General features: G+C 36.9%; 1 protein-coding gene across 1 annotated transcript in view; it reads right to left on the reverse strand.

The window, feature by feature from the left end:
* Window positions 1-265: 265 nt before the first annotated feature.
* LOC128579135 (BCL-6 corepressor-like) overlaps window positions 266-20,826 on the reverse strand; it is a 121,433-nt gene continuing 100,872 nt past the window's right edge. The window contains exons 7-10 of the mRNA XM_053581383.1: window positions 5,666-5,811; window positions 2,578-2,655; window positions 2,270-2,417; window positions 266-560 (exon numbers count right to left, since the gene is read on the reverse strand). Coding sequence (XP_053437358.1) covers window positions 266-560; window positions 2,270-2,417; window positions 2,578-2,655; window positions 5,666-5,811 — 667 coding nt within the window. The remainder of the gene's footprint in view (window positions 561-2,269; window positions 2,418-2,577; window positions 2,656-5,665; window positions 5,812-20,826) is intronic.

A 20,826-nucleotide genomic window follows, 5' to 3' on the forward strand; every position in this document is an offset into this window, starting at 1 on the left:
TTAAAAAGAAAACAAAAACAAAAACAAAGCTAAAAAAAAAAAGGAAAAAGAAAAATGTTCCAAGTAAAAAATTTATCCCAAAGCAATTTTTGTAAATTTAAAAGAAAAGAAATATTTTAGCAATTTCATAACAAACATCTTTCTAATAAATCAAAGATATTTTAATACATAATAATGTCCCGTTATTTATGGAAATAGTTGTATTTTGACAAATACACACAAAGAGTAACACTATAACATACTACCTAAAATAGGATTTAAATGCTCACCAGTGGTCCTTCTCCAAGGCCATATCCTTGGGATTTAACCTTTCCACAGATGAACCAAGAAGAATCTGAAGTTCATTTGTGAATTCAACCAAATCTAATAGTTCCTTGCTTTCTGGATTGAAGGATTCCAAGTCTTTGGAGCAAGAAAACAAGAGACTTGCTGAAACTTGCTTATAAAACTCTGCCTCTGCAATTGTGACAACTGTCACATTTGGAAAAGTACAGTGGAATGTACAGGATGTCATGTTCAATTTCTTAAGAACATCTGAAAATAATAACCAGTTTCGTGGCCTACAAAATAAAAAGAGAAGTAGTTCTTATTTCTGACAAAATAAAAAATGCTCCCAACAATTAATTACTATCTTGAATAAAAGTCTATAGCCTTAACAAAAACTACTTTGAACACCCTGCCATTCCTCCTAACCATACCCCTCCCTGACCAACATTCTTATTTCAAGGTCAGGGTTAAGTATCTACTTTTAGTGAAAGTGATTTTGGACTACTGACTAGGACAACATCTACAGAAGACCATATGATTTATACTAAGCAAATGGAATATATTAAAGAGAATTATAACATCCACTTCATTGCTCTCACTATTGACAAAACAAGCTAAAGTTCTAACTCACCTAACTCCGACAATAATTCAGTTTATGACTCTTAGTATGTCCCCTTACACTCACTGAGAAAAGTGCTGTACTTCAACCCAAGAGGATTGATTACAAACACCTCAGATACACTTCCTGTCCACTCATCCTTACTAATAGAGCATGTTAACTACAGAAGCCTGTCTCTGCTTTCTTTTTACACATATCCAACCAAAAGGAAGATGTTACATTCCTTATCTATACCCTGCAACACAACTTTATAATTTTTATTTCTAATGAAAACAAATCAAAACCATTATGAGGTATCAATTCACAATCCAGTTGAAGTGGCTATTATCAAAAAGACAAAAAAAAAAAATACTGATGGAGATGCTCACAAAACAAAATGCCTCTGTACTACTGGTAGGCTCCTGGAAAAAAAAAAAGAAATACAACTATCATATGATCTACCAATCCCACTACTGGGTATGCATTCCAACGGAAAGCAATATATCAAAAAGACACCTGCACCCCAGTGTTTACTGCAGCACTATTCACAAAATGTAGAGTAGCCTATGTCCAAAACAGGTGAATAAATAAACATTATTTATTTAACAATTAAATAAACATTTAACATTATTCAGTGACAGAAAATACTAAAATCTTAGGATTTGCGGCCACATGAATAACAAAAGGTCAGTATGTTAATTAAAATAAGCCAGACATAGAAATACAAATTTCACAAGTTCTCATTCGTGTGTGAGAGCTAAAAAAAAGCGAATCTCTTTGAGGTAAAATATATTGTGGTTGTAACCAGAGTATGGGAGAGGGAGGAAGACTTAAGAGTAGATGGCTAAAAAGAGGTCAAAAATACAGTTAGATTTAAGGAATAAGGTATATCATTAAATAGCACAGTAGAGAAATTATAGATAACAATAACATCATGTATTTCTAGGAGAGAAAATTTATATTTTTCCCGAGACAGATAAAAGATAAACATTTGAGGTAAGGCATATCTTAATTACCCTGATCTAATCATTAGACATTATATTCATATGTAGCAAAATAACACGGATATACCTGACATTGCCAAAAAAAAAGACCCTACAATGGTCTACTGGGGAACACATATGCCTCTTTTCCAAAGAATTTAGTAAATGACAATTTCAATGCTTGAGCTCTGAAACCATACTTGTCTTGGTCATGTTCTGATGAAGATAACTTACACCATGTGGAACCAAATAACCAACTAAGGACAATCAGTCTTTTCCAGAAAAACATTTACTGCATTATGTAAAATTTATGAACATTTAGAACATACACAGGGCCCCTCATCTGTTTAAAATGATTTTTAAGTCCTGCTAATTTCCAAAGAGCAGCTCAAATAATTTTCAACCACATGAACTTACTTACCCCTGAGAAACAGACACTCGAATGTTATAACATGGTAATAGAGGGCTATCTGAAAATTCAAATTCAAATGCATCACTGTCAGCCTCATTTTCATCCTCTGGTCCTGGGGGACTTGCCAAAACATTATATCCAGCTTTATTATCTGGTTCTAATGGAATAAAAAGACAGAGAAAGGAGTCAGAAGCAGGATTTTAGCTGTCAGCCAAGAACTCTAAATGAAAAAACAGATCCTTTCCAAAACAGTCATGTTTATAAAATGTTTTGTGCCTTACTTACTTTCCACTGAACTAAAAAACAACATTGCTCACCACAGACAGAGCTTCCATAGAATTCCCAAGAGGTATTCAACTCACTGTCACTATAACCGTGTAGGTCATGGAAATAATCTAAAGAAGAAAAATAAAGATTTAAAAAATGTTAAAAAAAATAATCAAATAATTTCAGTAAAGTTGCAAGATACAAAATCAAAATACTATAATCAGTTATATTTCTGTATTCTAAAAATAACCAACCTGAAAAAAGAAAATAGTGCTATTGGTAATAGCATTAGAAAGAATATACCTAACAGGTACAATATAGGTATTCTGGGTAAAGGGCACACTTACACCTCAACTTTGACTTAAGATATATAAAAACAAATTATGTAACATATATGCTGTATTCTGAAAATTAAAAAAAAAGAAAAATAAAATACTTGGAAATAAAATAAAATTAATATTTAATTTAATTACAATAGATTTTGGTTCAAACCCCTAGCATAGTGGTTGCAGCGCCACTGAAGGTGGCAGGTTCGAACACAACCAGGGCCAGCTGAACAACAATGACAACTGCAACAAAAGATAACCAGGGTTGTGGCAGGCGCCTGTAAGTCCCAGCTACTCGGGAGGCTGAGGCAAGAGAATCGTTTAGCCCAGGAGTCTGAGGTTGCTGAGAGCTGTGATACCATAGCACTCACACCGAGGACAACATTAGCAAGACTCTTTCTAAAAAAAATAAAATAAAATAATAAATAGATTTGAATTAATAATAAAAATTCAGAGGAAAAAGACTTATTCATGTGCAATAATATCTGTAACACTTTGCTTAAAGAAATCAGTAAGATACAGATAAATGAAAACACACGCAACATTTATGAACCAGTTGCAAATTACTATGAAAATAATCCCTGCCAAAAATGCCATTGAAACTGAATATAGGAACAGAAAAAAAATCCAAAATCAGATGAACATAAAACATTTTGTGTTAATTTTTCTACATGTTTTTAAGTAAACATCCAATTTTTGTTTTTTTGAATTTGGATGTTCAATTTTCCAACACTATTTATTAAAAATACTATCCTTTCTCACAATGAAGGAAATTCTTGCCATTTTCCCCTCCTTTAAAATGATACTTAACCATGTACGGGAAGATTTATTTCTGGACTGACTATTGTATTCCATTTGGTCTATAACATAGTTATGCCATGTGTGTCTTTATTCTAATACCACACTATATCACACTGCTTTGATTAGCTTTCTAGTGAATTTTGGAATTGGGAAATGTAAGCCCACCATATTTTTTTTTTTTGAAACAGAATCTCCCTCTGTCGCCCTTGGCATCACAACTCACAGCAACCCCAAACTCTTGAATTTAACTGATTCTCTTGCCTCAGTCTCCCAACTAGCTGGTACTACAGGTGCCCTCCACAATGTCCAGTTATTTTGTTGTTGTTACAGTTGTCATTGTTGTCTAGCAGGCCTAGGCAAGGCTCAAACCTGCCAGCCTAGTGCATGTGGTTGGTGCCCTACTCATTGAGCTATGGCTGCTGAACCAAAACTAAAAAACTTTTAGAAGACATCACAGAGCAAATCTATATGATACTGGATTTGACAATGGCTTCTTGGATACAACACCAAAGGCACAGGCAATAAAAGAAAAATGAAGAAAATTTAAGTCAATTAAAGTCTTAAAATACTGTGCATAAGAAGACATCAACAGAGTAAAAAGAAAACACGGAATGAGAGAAAAATCTTTACAAGGCACACATCTGATTAAGTCCTAAAAATGGACAACAAAAAAACTGATTCAATGCGGGCAAAGGAATTGAATGTTACTCCAAAGAAGATATATAAATGGCTAATGAAAACACAAAAAAGATGCCCAATCTCAGTTATCATTAGGGAAAGGCAAATCAAAGCAAGAATGAGATACACCTCAATCCATTAAGAGGGCTACTGTGAAAAAATAAAATAATGTCAGGAAGGCTATGTTACCCAGTGTGATGAAAATTTGTCAAACGGTCTATAAAACCAGTGTATGGTGCCCCATGATCACATTAATGCACACAGCTATGATTTAATAAAAAAAAATAAATAAATAAAATAACAAATGTTAGCAAGAATGCGAAGACGCTTGGAACCCTTGTGTACCACTGGTGGGAATATTAAAATGGTGCCACCTAATCCAGCAATTATACTTCTTGGTAAATACCTTAAAGAAATTGAAAACAGAGACTTAAACATACTTATTCCCCCATGTTCACATCCCAGTTAGGGTTCATATTTCTATAAACTTAAGAACAAGCTGGCATGTTACTTCCCATGTACTGCACTAACCTCCCTTTAGGCACATCGACACAATTTTCTGACACCCTTTTCTATGCTTATCTAACTAAAACATATACATAATCACCTATTTTCCTTAGAAACAGAGAACTCTAATATAAACCCACCAAACAAAAGTTAAATTGGGAGGCCAAGAATTTCGTTATCTATCATATGCAAAAATAAAGTTCTTCCCTTAAAAACACTCTAAGCTATTTTACAACCCCCCTACCCCCCTTTGGCTAGGTCTAAGCCAAACTCTAAGTCTAAGTGATCCCTGTGACTTAATGGTGTTCTCTGGCACTAACTGTATGGTAAGGAATTTAACTGACATTTCCTCAGACACATGGAATCTTTATGCTTCTATCTTAGGGATCCTATTGGACCCTAAGATAATGACTGAAGCTTAAATGGACTCTGCTGCCTGGACTACACAGAGTTATCCAAATGATGTACGAAGTTCAAGTGTTTCATTGTCCAAACTCAAGACATATAAATATAACTCATACTTAGATTAAAAATGGTTTGTAGAAAATGCAAATAATTTTAGAAGAACTTTTAAAGTATAAATAAAATTAAATCACATACATGTAGATAGTAAATGTACATTAAATGGCTAATCATCAAAATAATTAGCTTCACTAGAAGCTACACAAAAAACCCACACTGGGCTGACTTAAAACCTAAACATTTTTCATTTCTATCTAATAAAATGCTAGTCTAAAAAATCTGTTTACCATCTAATTTTTCAATAAAGAACTCAATAAAGTTCATTCCTTGAACTTTATCATTCCTGTTTCTTAAAGTGATCTACCTTTGAGAAATGTTTCCATAACTTTGCTGCGGGTCATTTTCGTGATGGTTCTTCCTGAGTAGGTGGCCAGTGTGGGGTCAGCACCATAGGAGAGGAGCAGGCGGACAACTTCCAAATGATCATTTTCAACTGCATCATGGAGAGGCCTAGTAAAAGATGCATAGTGGGCTTAAACTCATGCACACTTACTCGTTTTCGTACTTTTTCCTTTAACAATAGGTTAAATAGGACAAAGGTCAAACTTTGGTCAAACTTTGCCCTATTTAATATATGACTTAAATGTGTGGGGTGGCACCTGTGGCTCAAGGAGTAGGGCGCCGGTCCCATATGCCAAAGGTGGTGGGTTCAAACCCAGCCCCGGCCAAAAAAAAACCACACAGACACACACACAAAAAAAAATAAATATGTGTGTGTCTCCTAACCACAGTATTTTAACAGGGTGATATGTACTCTTAGTGCCATTGCCAGAGAGAAACAGACTCCAGTGGCTGACTCCAGGTCAAGTGACAAACTAGTCTGTTATTTTTTACATTTAACCCTTTAACAGTGCAGGTATAGGGATTATTTCAAGACTAACTCTGAAATTAAAATTTATTACATTTATTTCTAAGGCATAAGGAGGAACTGAAGACAAGAATAATTAAGTTTTCACGAACTTTAGTGGTAGACTGTATAAAGATAATTTAGGAGAAGAAAAACCATCTTACCATTATGAAAGCCAATAGAATAAATAATTGTTATATAATTTAAAATGTGTCTATTCTGTTCATAAAAGTAAACTGAGTACAAAGATAAGTGATTAGTTAAGATTCTCCTGAAAGCCTGATCCCAAGTCCCTTTAGAGATCAATGATCAAACTTCTGGCCTAAAACCAGAGTCATCAAGTTCAAGATGAGTTCTTAGGAGATTACAAAGTTCTTCCATGCATGTTCACTGTCCCATGGTGAAAGAGCACTATTTGTAATCTGCAGAAGATGAAAATACATTTTAGTTTTGCTATTTTTATGACCATGAGGAAAACCTTAATACCACCTTCCCAGCAGCCAACCATTGCCACACACCAGGAATATGCTCAGGCTGATCATACCTAGGTTTCTGAGCAATAAACATGAGTCAAGAATAGAAAGCAGTCACAGCTACAAATGATGGTGGTGACAAAACAGCAGTTGACCCCCTCTGTATTCGCAGATTTGCAGCTCACATGTATTGTACATGTAATGATGACTGAGAGTTCAGGATCTTATAAGTAAACATTACTGATTATATATAAAGGTCCTGACATTTTCAGGAGATTTTGCCCATATGAGTATTATAGAATTGGTCAGGATTCCATGCCCTCACTCTACTTATGAGTCGAAGGGAAAAGGCAAACAGACATACACTGATGGGGGAAAGGAAAGTTCCAAATTGCCATCAAATAGCCACGAGAGGTCTTAAGAGGAAGACTGAAGGAAATGAGGAGTTTGACCTTGAACTTACTGGGAAGCAATAATGAAGCAGGAAGCACCTTTGTTTGGATTACAGTATAAAGTTGTAACAATTCAAAGAAAAAAAGGACATTATCCTATGTCAACTGTATGTTATTCTGGAGAAAAATTGGAGAAAAACTAAAATCTAAAATAGAGGAACATCGTTAAGATTTTTTAAAAAAATATATAAAACCAGAACAAAATTAGTTCAAAATTAACAGTGAAACATAAGTTGTCATAGGCAAACAAATCAACTATACATCATGCACTCAGAATCAAAATCAATCCCATGAGGGTAACTATATAATCACACTTTTTTACTATTATCATTCCAAGAAGTTAGAGGCTATATTAAGATTATTCTAGATTAGCAACCCAGGATGAAAGAAAAATAAAATGAAGCTGAACACGTATAAATGTCATAAATTTTAAGTTTTAATTATTTAAAAAATAGAAGTGGTAAAATACACATAAGATAAATCTGACATCGTCACAATTTAAAAAATTAATTTTAAAACATTAAATTTCTTTTTGATACATGGTTTGAATCTTGTGCCCCTTATCATCTGAATAGTATCCCCATTACCTGAACAGTATTTGTTGTAACTTGTTAGGTGGGGTGTTGCCCTTTTTTTTTTTTTTTTAGAGAGACACTTTGTCACCCTCAGTAGAATGCCGTGGTATCACAACTTACAGCAACCTCTAACTCTTGGGCTTAAGCGATTCTCTTGCCTCAGCCTCCCGAGTAGCTGGGTCTACAGGTGCCTGCCACAACACCTGGCTATTTTTTGGTTGCAGTTTGGCTGGGGCTGAGTTTGAACCCACTACCCTAGGTATATGGGGCCGGCGCCCTACTCACTGAGCCACAGGCGCTGGCCAGGGGTGTTGCCCTTCCGTTTCTCCCTCCTATTCTAGCTTGATTTCAAAAAGACTTTTACTTTCCTTGTTTACCTACCTATTAGTTCCAATTTATTAGAGACTACATGTGAACCATAATAGGTTATCACCTTACTTCTGTGACTGTGGCTTATTAAAAAGTCCAAAACAATAGGTGCTGCGATTTGTCTATTTACATTCTTTTTATATACTTCTGTTTCTGCTTTTGCCTACTTTTTAATGAGGTTGTTTGATTTTTTTTTCCTGGATTTTTTCAGTTCTTTGTAGTTTCTAGTTATTAGCCCTTTACTGGAAGTGCAGATTGTGAACTTTCTTCCATTCTGTAGATTGTCTATCTGCTCTGTTAATTATTTGATTGTGCAGAAGCTTTTTCATTTATTGAAATTCCAAGTATGTATTTTTTTGTTGCTGCTGTAACTGCCATTGGGGTCTTAGTCATAAATTCTGTACCAAAAGTCTAGAAGATTTATTTGTACATTTTCTTCTAGAATAATCTTATGCTTCATGCCTTACTTTTAAGTCTTTTGTCAGGCGGCGCCTGTGGCTCAAAGGAATAGGCCACCAGTGGTGGTGGCAGGTTCAAACCCAGCCCCAGCCAAAAACTGAAAAAAGAAGTCTTTTGTCATCTTCAATTTTTGTGAATGGTGAGAGACAGGGTCCTTTTGTATTCTTATGCATATGTCTATCAAATTTTCTCAGCACTATTTATTGAAAAGGGCTTCATTTCCTCAGAAAGCATTATTGTCTATTTTGTCAAAGATCAGTTGACTCTAGAAAGATGGCTTTGTATCAGGGTTGTCCATTCTGTGCCATTGTTCTAAATCTCTAGTTTTGTGCCAACGACATGCTGTTTTCATTACCATAGCCTTATAGAATAGAAGAATGGTAATGTGATGCCTCCAATTTTACTGTGTTTGCTTCAGATTGCATTGCCTATCAGGCTCCTTCCTGTTTCCAAAGCATAGAATTTTTTTTTCTGTGAATTATTAGATCTGTGAAATACGCCATTGATATTTTGATGGGGATCACATTGAATTTGTAAATCACTTTGGGTAGTACAGACATTTTAACAATATTGATTCTACCAATCTTTGAATATATAATATTTCTCCATTGGTTTGTGTCAAGCACAATTTTTTGCCTCCGTATTTTTCCTTGTAGAGATCTTTTACCTCTGTAAGTATATTCCAAGTATCTTATCTTCTTTGTAGCAATAGCAAATGGTATTAAGTCCTTCATTTGACTCTAGTCTTAACTATTATCTTGTACATGATACAGAAATAGCAATGATTTGTGTACATTGATTTTGTATTTTGAGACTTCACTTATTTATCTATTCCAGAAGACCCTCAGAACTTGTCAGATATAAGATCCTATGGCAGCAAACAGCAATAGTTCGCCACCTCTTCCCCAATATAGATACTTTTTGTTTTCCTCTTGCCTGAGTGGAATTCTATCATTATGTTGAATAGAAGTGGTGACAGTGTCTCGCTCTAGCTTAGTGGGAATGCTTTCAATATTTTCCCATTCAGTAAGATGTTGGCTATGTATTTTTCATATATGGCTGTTATAATCTTGAAATAGTCCCCTTTGACAAATTTTTGAGGGTTTTTAATCCTGAAAAGGTGCTTTTTGGTATTTTTATTCAAATGATATATATATATTTTTTTTTGGCTTCTACTGATACAGTGAAACACATCAATTGGTTTATCTATTTTGAACTATCCTTCTGGTCACTCTGGAATATTTTTCTTGATGTACTATTTATTGTATTTGCTTGGCCAGTTATCATATTAAAGATTTTTGCCTCTATGTTTATAGGGGTTGTCAAGTGTATAGTTTTCTTTGTTCATTTTGTCCTTACCTGACTTTGGTATTAGGGTGATACTGGCCTTGTAGAATGAGTTGGGGAAGATTCCCTTCTTTTTAAATGTTATAGAATAATTTCTGCAGGATGAGACTTAATTCTTTTTTATTGAATCAGGTGTTAATACATTTGTTCTGGGGCTTTTTTGTTGTTGGAAGACTTTTTCATTAGTATTCCAATCTCACTGTTCATTATTGGTTTAGGAATTCTATTTCTTCCTGATTAAGTCTTGGAATGTTGTGTGTTTCTAGGGATTTATTTTCTGTACAATTCCTAATTATGTGCTAGCTTTTTTTTTTTTGGTAGAATTCACAGATGATGATTTTTATTTCTGTGCTCTCAGCTGTAATATCTCCTTTTTTCTTTTCTAATTGAACTTACTTTGGTACTCTCTTTTCTATTCCTGTTTAGAAAGAATTTATCAATCTTGTCTATCTTTTCATGGAATCAGAAAATGAAATGTTTTCCATATCATTTATCTCTTCTAGGACTTTTGTCATTTGTTTCTTTGTGTTGGTGTGCTCTTTGTTTTCTAGTTACATGAGATGTAGTATTAGGTTATTAAATTGTGATCTTTCTGGCTTTTGTGTATGGACATTTAAGACTATCAATATTCCCCTTGACCCTAAAGTAGGGTATACTTTAGATGCATCTCAAATATTTTGATTGCTTATGTTTCATTTGTTTATAAGTTCAAGGAATCTTTTGGTTTTAACCTGAATTTCATTTTTAAACCAATAATCACTTAGTAGGAGATTTAAATTCCACACCTTTTTGTAGAATTGAGTGTTACTCTTAGAACTGATTTCTAGTTTCAATCCACTATGGTCTGAGAAAATACATGGCATGCTGTCAATTCCTTTAAATTTATTGAGACGTATTCTGTGGTCTAAGATGATGAATCCTGGAGAATTTCAAATGTGCTGATGAGAAGAATGCATACTCAGTGGTTTTGGTGCAGAATATTCTATAAATATCTGTTAGATCCATTTGTTGTAGAATTCCATTTAAGACCAGTGTTCTTTTTTTTTTTTCTTTTAGGGTATGTATTTTATTTTATTTTATTTTACTTTATTAAATCATAGCTGTGTACATAGATATGATCATGGGGCATCATACACTAGCTTCATAGACCGTTTGACATATTTTCATCACAATAGTTAACATAGACTTCCTGGCATTTTCTTTTTTATTCATTTTCTGCTTTGCTGGTATGTCTATCTCTGATATAGAAGGGCTGAAGTCCCAGCAATTATCATGCTATTATTTCTTTCTTTGTTTAGTATAGTAGAACTTGTTTTATGTCCCTTAAGAGGCTGTGTTATGTGCATATATCATTAGGATTCTTAAGTGTTCTTGTTGGATTATTCCCTTTACAATATATAATGACCATCTTTGTTTTTCTTCACTGCTGTTAATTTATGTCAATTTTTTCTGACATGAGAATGGGCAAAACGTCTTTATTTTGGTTTCCACTTGCCTGGAGTATTTTTCCCATCCTTCCAGTTTGAGCATCCTTCCTATCCTTTTGGTTTAGATGTGTCTACTTGAGGAAGCAGATATTTAAGTTGTGTTTTTCCACTTAGCCAGTTTTGTCATTTGAGTGGCACATTCAAGCCAATAATATTGGGAAAGAAGATTGATATGTATGATGCTGTTCTATTCATCATAATACACAGAATCTATTTGCTATGAATCTTCCCAGTCATCAATGTCCATATACCATCTGCATATCTGGATCTCTGGCAATACCTCGGAAGTTTTCCTCAGTAATTCCCTTGAATAAATTTTTGCTTTTGCTTTTTCTCCTTCAAGTATACCTATCCTTAGTATGTTAGTTCACTTTACAGGGTCTATCTTTCTCTAAGGGATAAATCAGTCAAATCAGTCTTTTTTATTCACTTTTCTGCCTCTAAATAACTAGGTTTGCTGGTTTCTTTTTATCTAAAACCTCTTTTCTTAACTCAGGGCTGACAGGTTTGCAGGGCACCAATTCCTGCTGGTAACTTTTCTGCTTCATTAGAAGGGGAGGTCTCCATATGTTGCTTTTACCCCTTCTCTGGAATGCTGAGCCTCTAAGGTAGGAGTGTCTGCACTAGAAGCCTGTAATGTAGCTGTTCTGATTAGATCTGCTCATCTGTAATTTCCTTTGCTGAAGCCTATGCAGAATGCTGTTTTTGTTGGGTGTTTGGTTGTTTGCAAGATGGTTGCAGGATGTTGAAGTTGGGAGCTGGCCAAGATCCTCTTATTGAGGCAGGCATTGTGGGGATTTTTCTGCTAGGGTCTCCTGCAGGAGCAGGAGCAGCCGGGAGGGGCTACCTAGGCAGTTATTATAGGTTCCTGGACTTTGGGTGTTTGCTTGAACCACGTAGTGCTATACTGTTGGCTTGAGCTTGGGATCCCTGGAAGCAAATACTCTGGCCCTGTGGTGGTGGTCAAATCTCAGGTGGAGTTCTGAGAGGCACTGGAGCCTTGAGGATGATAGGTTGGTCCTGCCAGGAGCTCTGACGGTACAGAGGCAAAGCCTCAGAGCCTGACTGGGGAAAAGCCTGAAGTAGGGCTTCTAAGTGGGGCTCAGGACTCGGGGTGAGGCTAAGCAGGCAGTGGGGCTAATCCAACCTGGAAGGCAGGGGTCAAAGTTGAGGAGACATAAGGCAGTTGGGGCATGGAAGTCAGAGTCATGGTGGAGCAAGTCGCAGGCTATTACACAAGTTCTGGACCTTTCTAAAACCACGTCATATAGGCAGAAGTCTGTCCAGCAGCCCAGGTTCTGTGAAATTCTTTCCATCTTCCCTGGACTTGCTATAGCAGTCATCTAAAGCCTCTCAAGTAGAAGTCATTTCCTCTGGTCAGACCCCACTACCCTATAGTGGAGAAGTGCTTGCTGCCTAGTCACAGGGTATGGCTCAAAGATGCCTGCTGTTAGTCCACTCCCCTTTACCTGGGTGTGTTAACATAGCATCATGCACTCAAGAGTTTAAAATGGCTTTAGCTACTGTCTTATTCCCACTACATCTAATGTCTGGTGCAATTAGTCTGCATAGACTATAGGCAGGACCCCAATCATAGACCAGGTAGACATCTGTGGCAGTGGAAAAACTCTTCTCAAAACTTGTAAAGTATCAGCAGAGTGAGCATGGTAACCCCGCTCTCTAAATTACTATTCTTCCTTTCACATTCTTTGATCTTAATATATATACCACCTTGTCACCTTTCATTTTCACACTAAGTATCCTGCATTACTTTATGTTTCTTCAGAGAAAAGTTGTCCATATTTAGGTTGCTGACTGCATTTTTCACTTCTTTTCTTGGCTTCTAGTCCACCATTTTTTTCAAAGCCTCTCATCTTAACCACATTTTTTTTGGAGACAGAGTTTCATTTTGTCACTCTGGGTAGAGTGCTGTGGCATTATAACTCATAGTAATCTCAAACTCCTGGGCTTAGCCTCCTGAGAAGCTGGGACTAAGGTGCCTGCCACAACCCCGAGCTATTTTTGTAGAAATGGTTCTTGCTCTTGCTCAGGCTGGTCTTGAATTTGTGAGCTTAAGCAATCCACCCAATTCATTACCATTAAGCCCATCACACTGTTGTACAACCATTGCCACCATTGATCTACAGAACTTTATACAGAATTTCTGTACCTATTAATCTTTTTACCCTCTCTATCTCATTGCCCTCTCTATCCTGCCATCCACTATTTTTAGTTTTTTGGTAGAATTTTGACTTCTTAAAGCAATTTTCACTCCTCTCTTCATGTAAGTGAAGTAATACAGTAATTGTACTCCTCTGTTTTATTTCTCTTAGAAAATCTCAAGGTTCATCCATGTTGCAATACATCAGAAATTCCTATGTCCTTAAGAATGAATAAATACTCATTTATCAGATTTGTTTGCTCATGTGATGATGCATATTACAGTAGTTTTTACTTTTGAGATAATTCCTTTTAATTTTTAGATATATATGTCTAAAATGAGAGATGTTTTATTTTTAATTTTTTAGGAACTTCTGTACCATTCTATTAATACATTTCACCTAGCTATTCACAACAGTTCCAATTTCTTCATATTTTTTAAAAACCTACATATCAATGATGTGAAATAATATCTCAATATGATTTCAATTTGCATTTCTCTTGCAATTAAAAATGCTAAGCTCCTTTTCATATGAGTCTGGGCCATTAGTACTTCTTCCCTGAATAAAAGTCTTTACTTATTTTTCCTAATTGAGTTATTTAGGGTCTTTTTAATTTAGAGTTATAGGAGTTCCTTCCCTATTACTCTTTTCTAACACATAATCTGCAAATATTTTGTCCCATTCTACATGTTGCCATTTCATTTTGACTATTATCCTTCAATATACACAAATTTTTAGGTTTGAGGTACTTCTGTTTATCCAATTTTGCTTTTTTGGCCTGTATTTTGATATCATATCCAAAAAGAAAAATTAGTCTCTAACAAATGCCTTGGGGCTACTGACCACAAAGGTAACTACAACTTGTTACACAACAGAAAGACTATAGTAAAACAGACACCAGAGATATCACAAGGTTATTGGCTCTTTGGAACAAGGGAAAGCCATTTAACTGAGAAATTACATATCCAGATAACACATATCCCAGAAAAGATGTGATAGGCTACCACATTCTCCAGCTATATTAAATGATAAAGGATATATGATTCTCCTACATGAAACCAATCTACAAAGACAAGAGAAAATGGCTAGTTTTTGTTTTTTTCACATGTCTAAATCTCAACAAAAGATTGCAAGAACTATAAAGGAATAGAGAACATAGTCCTATCAGACCTATCAGATAAATCCCCAGTAACTTTTTTTTTTTTTTTTTTTTTTGTAGAGACAGAGTCTGACTTTATGGCCCTCGGTAGAGTGCCGTGGCCTCACCCAGCTCACAGCAACCTCCAACTCCTGGGCTTAAGCGATTCTCTTGCCTCAGCCTCCCGAGTAGCTGGGACTACAGGCGCTCGCCACAACGCCCGGCTATTTTTTGGTTGCAGTTTGGCCGGGGCCGGGTTTGAACCCGCCACCCTCGGTATATGGGGCCGGCGCCCTACCGACTGAGCCACAGGCGCCACCCCCCAGTAACTTATTTTAAATACAAAGAGATTAAAGATTTACTTGATAAAAATTTGAAATTAACTAGCTTAAAGGTAGATGATGCATTTAAAAAAAAAACATAAATTGGCTGACTATATTTTTTAAAAATCCATCTATTTTCTCTACAGGAGATTATTTAGACCTAAGACTACACATAAGCTAAGAGCTGAAGGATGGAAAAATATGTAGTATATCGCAAATAAAAGAGAGCACACAAGGTACACAGGTAACAAAAACATTTGTATCTCTTTAATAAATTAAAATTTTAAAAATGTTTAATTTTTTTTTTTATTGTTGGGGATTCATTGAGGGTACAATAAGCCAGGTTACACTGATTGCAATTGTTAGGTAAAGTCCCTCTTGCAATCATGTCTTGCCCCCATAAAGTGTGACATACACCAAGGCCCCACCCCCGTCCCTCCTTCCCTCTTTGTGTCCCCCCCCATAACCATAATTGTCATTAATTGTTCTGATATCAAAATTGAGTACATAGGATTCATGCTTCTCCATTCTTGTGATGCTTTACTAAGAATAATGTCTTCCACGTCCATCCAGGTTAATACGAAGGATGTAAAGTCTCCATTTTTTTTAATGGGCTGAATAGTATTCCATGGTATACATATACCACAGCTTGTTAATCCATTCCTGGGTTGGTGGGCATTTAGGCTATTTCCACATTTTGGCGATTGTAAATTGAGCTGCAATAAACAGTCTAGTACAAGTGTCCTTATGATAAAAGGATTTCTTTCTTTCTGGGTAGATGCCCAGTAATGCGGTTGCAGGATCAAATGGGAGGTCTAGCTTGAGTGCTTTGAGGTTTCTCCATACTTCCTTCCAGAAAGGTTGTACTAGTTTGCAGTCCCACCAGCAGTGTAAAAGTATTCCCTTCTCTCCACATCCACGCCAGCATCTGCAGTTTTGAGATTCTGTGATGTGGGCCATTCTCACTGGGGTTAGATGATATCTCAGGGTTGTTTTGATTTGCATTTCTCTAATATAGAGATGATGAACATTTTTTCATGTGTTTGTTAGCCATTCGTCTGTCGTCTTTAGAGAAAGTTCTATTCACGTCTCTTGCCCATTGATATATGGGATTGTTGGCTTTGTTCATGTGGATTAATTTGAGTTCTCTATAGATCCCAGTTATCCAGCTTTTGTCTGATTGAAAATATGCAAATATCCTTTCCCATTGTGTAGGTTGTCTCTTTGCTTTGGTTATTGTCTCCTTAGCTGTACAGAAGCTTTTCAGTTTAATGAAGTCCCATTTGTTTATTTTTGTTGTTGTAATTGCCATGGCAGTCTTCTTCATGAAGTCTTTCCCCAGGCCAATATCTTCCAGTGTTTTTCCTATGCTTTCTTGGAGGATTTTTATTCTTTCATGCCTTAAATTTAAGTCCTTTATCCATCTTGAATCAATTTTTGTGAGTGGAAAGGTGTGGGTCCAGTTTCAGTCTTTCACATGTAGACATCCAGTTCTCCCAACACCATTTATGGAATAGGGAGTCTTTCCCCCAAGGTATGTTCTTGTTTGGTTTATCAAAGATTAGGTGGTTGTAAAATGTTAGTTTCATTTCTTGGTTTTCAATTCGATTCCAAGTGTCTATGTCTCTGTTTTTGTGCCAGTACCATGCTGTCTTGAGCACTGTGGCTTTGTAGTACAGACTAAAATCTGGTATGCTGATGCCCCCAGCTTTATTTTTGTTACAGAGAACTGCCTTAGCTATACGGGTTTTTTTCCGGTTCCATACAAAACGCAGAATCATTTTTTCCAAATCTTGAAAGTACGATGTTGGTATTTTGATAGGAATGGCATTGAATAGGTAGATTGCTTTGGGAAGTATAGACATTTTAACCATGTTGATTCTTCCCATCCATGAGCATGGTATGTTCTTCCATTTGTTAATATCCTCTGCTATTTCCTTTCTGAGGATTTCATAGTTTTCTTTATAGAGGTCCTTCACCTCCTTCGTTATGTATATTCCTAGGTATTTCATTTTCTTTGAAACTATGGTGAAGGGAGTTGTGTCCTTAATTAGCTTCTCATCTTGACTGTTATTGGTATACACAAAGGCTACTGACTTGTGGACATTGATTTTATATCCTGAAACATTACTGTATTTTTTGATGACTTCTAGGAGTCTTGTGGTTGAGTCTTTGGGGTTCTCTAAGTATAAGATCATGTCGTCAGCAAAGAGGGAGAGTTTGACCTCCTCTGCTCCCATTTGGATTCCCTTTATTTCCTTGTCTTGCCTAATTGTATTGGCTAGAACTTCCAGCACTATGTTCAACAGTAAAGGTGACAGAGGACAACCTTGTCTGGTTCCAGTTCTAAGAGGAAAAGCTTTGAGTTTTACTCCATTCAGTAAAATATTGGCTGTGGGTCTGTCATAGATAGCTTCAATCAGTTTTAGAAATGTGCCACCTATGCCTATACTCTTCAGTGTTCTAATTAGAAAAGGATGTGCCACACCCTCGGCACCAAGCCGCAGCGAGGTGGCGCTGTCCGCGTTGTAAAACGACGGAAAGGAGGTCTGTGCTCCCCGGAGCGAAGCCCCCAGCACCCCCAGTGTGCGCAGCGACAGAGATGTTGCCCAGCATGCTGTTTTTTGTCGCATTAACCTAAGGGTATGGCTTTCTGTTACAGTGTACGTGTATGTTAAGCTGAATGTCTGTTTGTCCTGATAAGTAAGCAATAAGTCTTGTCAGAATGAACACAATGATAGTTGATCCAGAAACAGCACTAGAAGTATGACTGTGCCAGACTCAGTGGCTCCAAGTAAGCCTGCACAAAAGCAAGTCCCCACCATAAACGCCAGTGGGCTAAGACAATGCAGGCACAACAAACAAGATGTTTAAACAAGATGTTCCAGCACGATATACACCATCACCACCCACAGTAAAACTTTCCTTAAAAAACATCTTACTTCACTTACTTTTTAGTCAATCAACTCACAATGGAATAATCACATATGATTAATAATAAACACTAAATAAGAATATATATATAATCAACATGAAATTAACATTTATATACCATAGAAGAACTTTTAAACAAGTTATACCTTTACTATTACTTAAGTTTAAATATAAGAAGTTGCAGTATGTTAGCATTCCTCAGATAAGAGGAAGCAAGCAGGTTTCACTGATAACCACTAACCTTTGTTCCCCTTAAGGACAGAACATTGAAAAGTAGTAATGGATAACTACCCACGTTTGCAAACTTAAAATATAACTTGTAAAGGTCAGCAAGTTGTAAAAATACTTTGTGTAACCTGTAATGCTTTGTGTAAACTGTATAAAAACCGTACTTAAAACTCAGTAAAGCGCAGCTGCATACTTCACCCGTAGTGTGCCAGACTGTCATTTTCCTGCGTCGACCTTTCAACCAACCTGACTCCGTTTCCCTGCTTTCCCTCGGACTGAAGCCCACCGACAGGGTGGTCCGCGGCAGGGATGCTGGATTTTATCAAATGCTTTTTCTGAATCTATTGAGAAGATCATCTGATCTTTATTTTTGCCTCTGTTAATATGGTGGATAACGTTTATAGACTTGCGTATGTTAAACCAGCCTTGCATCCCTGTGTTTAAGTAAATTTTATAAAGGAAATTCTTCCAAATTCAATTTATGTAGATCCAACCTGTAACTTAACAAAGTTTACTCTTATAAACACCTGAATAAATATAATAAAAACTCTTCTGAGCTGTATCAAAAATAAAAGAAAATTTTAACAGAGAGGATGGGAGAGAGAGAGAAAACAGATGGCTACAGTTTTATCAAAAAAAAATAAATAAATAAAAACAAAAAACCACAGACTTTAGGAAACAGGTTTTAATATAGCTGACTAGAGACACTGGACACTTGCCTCCTCCAGAAAAGAACCAAATGGGGAATCACAGCTCAAATGTAACAGCTACAAGAAATTACTAGAGGTCCACAGAGAAGTCACAAGAAATGTGCAGCACATAAGGAAGTCAAAAGCCAACTCAACCAGGATAGACTGGGGTTTCCTGAAGGGCTTTCTATTGCTGGAAGGGTACATAAAAGATATTCAGGAGTCTACATATTCACTTTGGAGCACTGCAATCCTAGTCATGGGAGAGCTTCTCTACCCATGTTGGTCTTGAGATGAGCAAGGACAATTATCTGTGAAGCCCCACAAAGGTCTTGCTACCTAGAGGAAACTTTAACTGGGTTATACTTTGCCGCCAGAGACCTAAACACCTGCAGCACAGGCCCACCTCTCTGTGGAGCATACCAAGAAAGTAAGTGGTTGCTGGGACTCCAGAAACCAAAGCACAACTCTACAGGGTCTGACAGCTGACTGCCTGGGCTGTGATTACTGTGCCACCTTGCATAAAAGATGGCCTCTGCGCAGAGAAGGCAGGCTTGCTCCTTCACTACTCTAGCCAGCATCCAAAATAAGCAATAGTTACAGCCTAAAAACTTCATGTTTGAAGATGTGATCAGCACCCAACCCACCTGAAGCATGATCTCAGACCTCTATCATGTACAAGCTTCTTGTTCACATTGCTCCACATGTACAGTGCTAGAGCTACCATTACTGCATCGTGACTACCAGTAGCAACCTCAACCACATCAATAGTAAAACCACTGTGCTCCAGAACTATCCCTGGAATCATGTTCTCTATGCCACCATTAGGGTAGAATGTCATGCCTTGTTCTACCTCATACAGTCCACACACAAACATATTAACCAGGGCCTAAAGTCAGACATTCCTTGCCTAGAACCACCCTCCACATCTTAAGCACCCCTTTAAAGGACTCCTGCCCATTCCACCATCTTGGAACCTATGTACACCCCCTTCTGGGACCTAAAGACAGGCCAATACAGCCACCCTTCAACAACACTGACTACACCTACCCACATATAACACCTTGGAGCCTGCCCAGCCCGCATAGACCATTGCAGTTACCACCATTATTATTAGGAAATGCCTCCTGGTAACCTGAGGAAATTTCTTTCTTTTTTTCTTTTTTTTTATTAAGCCAAATACACACAGATCATGAATACATTTATGCATATGTGGGGTACAATGTATTGATTTGTTATATAGTCTGACATGGTTACATCATAGCTTTTGCCTCATTTACTTGATTATTGTGTTAAGACATTTATGTTCTACACTTGACAGATTTGACTTGTATCCTTGCAATATGCTCCGTAAGTGTGGTCCTGCCTTTTTCTCTACCTCTATTGAACCTGAGTATTATTGCCCCATAAACTAGTATATCACCAAGCCACACAGGCTTCCCAGGAGCCTAAGGATTGGCCCAGGGGAGGCCCATGAATTGGCCTACTGGTTCTGCTAACAGCAGTACACACAGATGCTTACTTAACCTACTCGTACCACCAGTGGGAACTGAAGATTAGCCCACTTGGCATTCACATCCCCAGCCAAGCCTCACTACACTAACTCAGCTGTATTACTGAGGAAATTAGAGACATTAATGATACTGTTCACAGTCAAAGAAATCATATGGAAGAGTGTATCACTGCATGAACCCAGAATTAATACCAAATTACCCTATCTAACCAAAACCACAGATTTATCTTCAGAAAAAAATGTCTTTCTCTATGAAAGTCAATCCAAAAGTTGAAAAAGGGTAGTGCCTGTGGCTCAGTGAGTATGGTGCCAGCCCCATAAACTGAGGGTGGCGGGTTCAAACCTGGCCCTAGCCAAACTGCAACAAAAATATAGCTGGGCATTGTGGTGGGTGCCTGTAGTCCAAGCTACTCAAGAGGCTGAAGCAAGAGAATCACCTAAGCAAGAGAATCACTGTGATGCCCTGGCA

Source organism: Nycticebus coucang, chromosome Y (assembly GCF_027406575.1).
Source record: "Nycticebus coucang isolate mNycCou1 chromosome Y, mNycCou1.pri, whole genome shotgun sequence".
In the NCBI taxonomy this organism is placed as follows: Eukaryota; Metazoa; Chordata; class Mammalia; order Primates; family Lorisidae; genus Nycticebus; species Nycticebus coucang.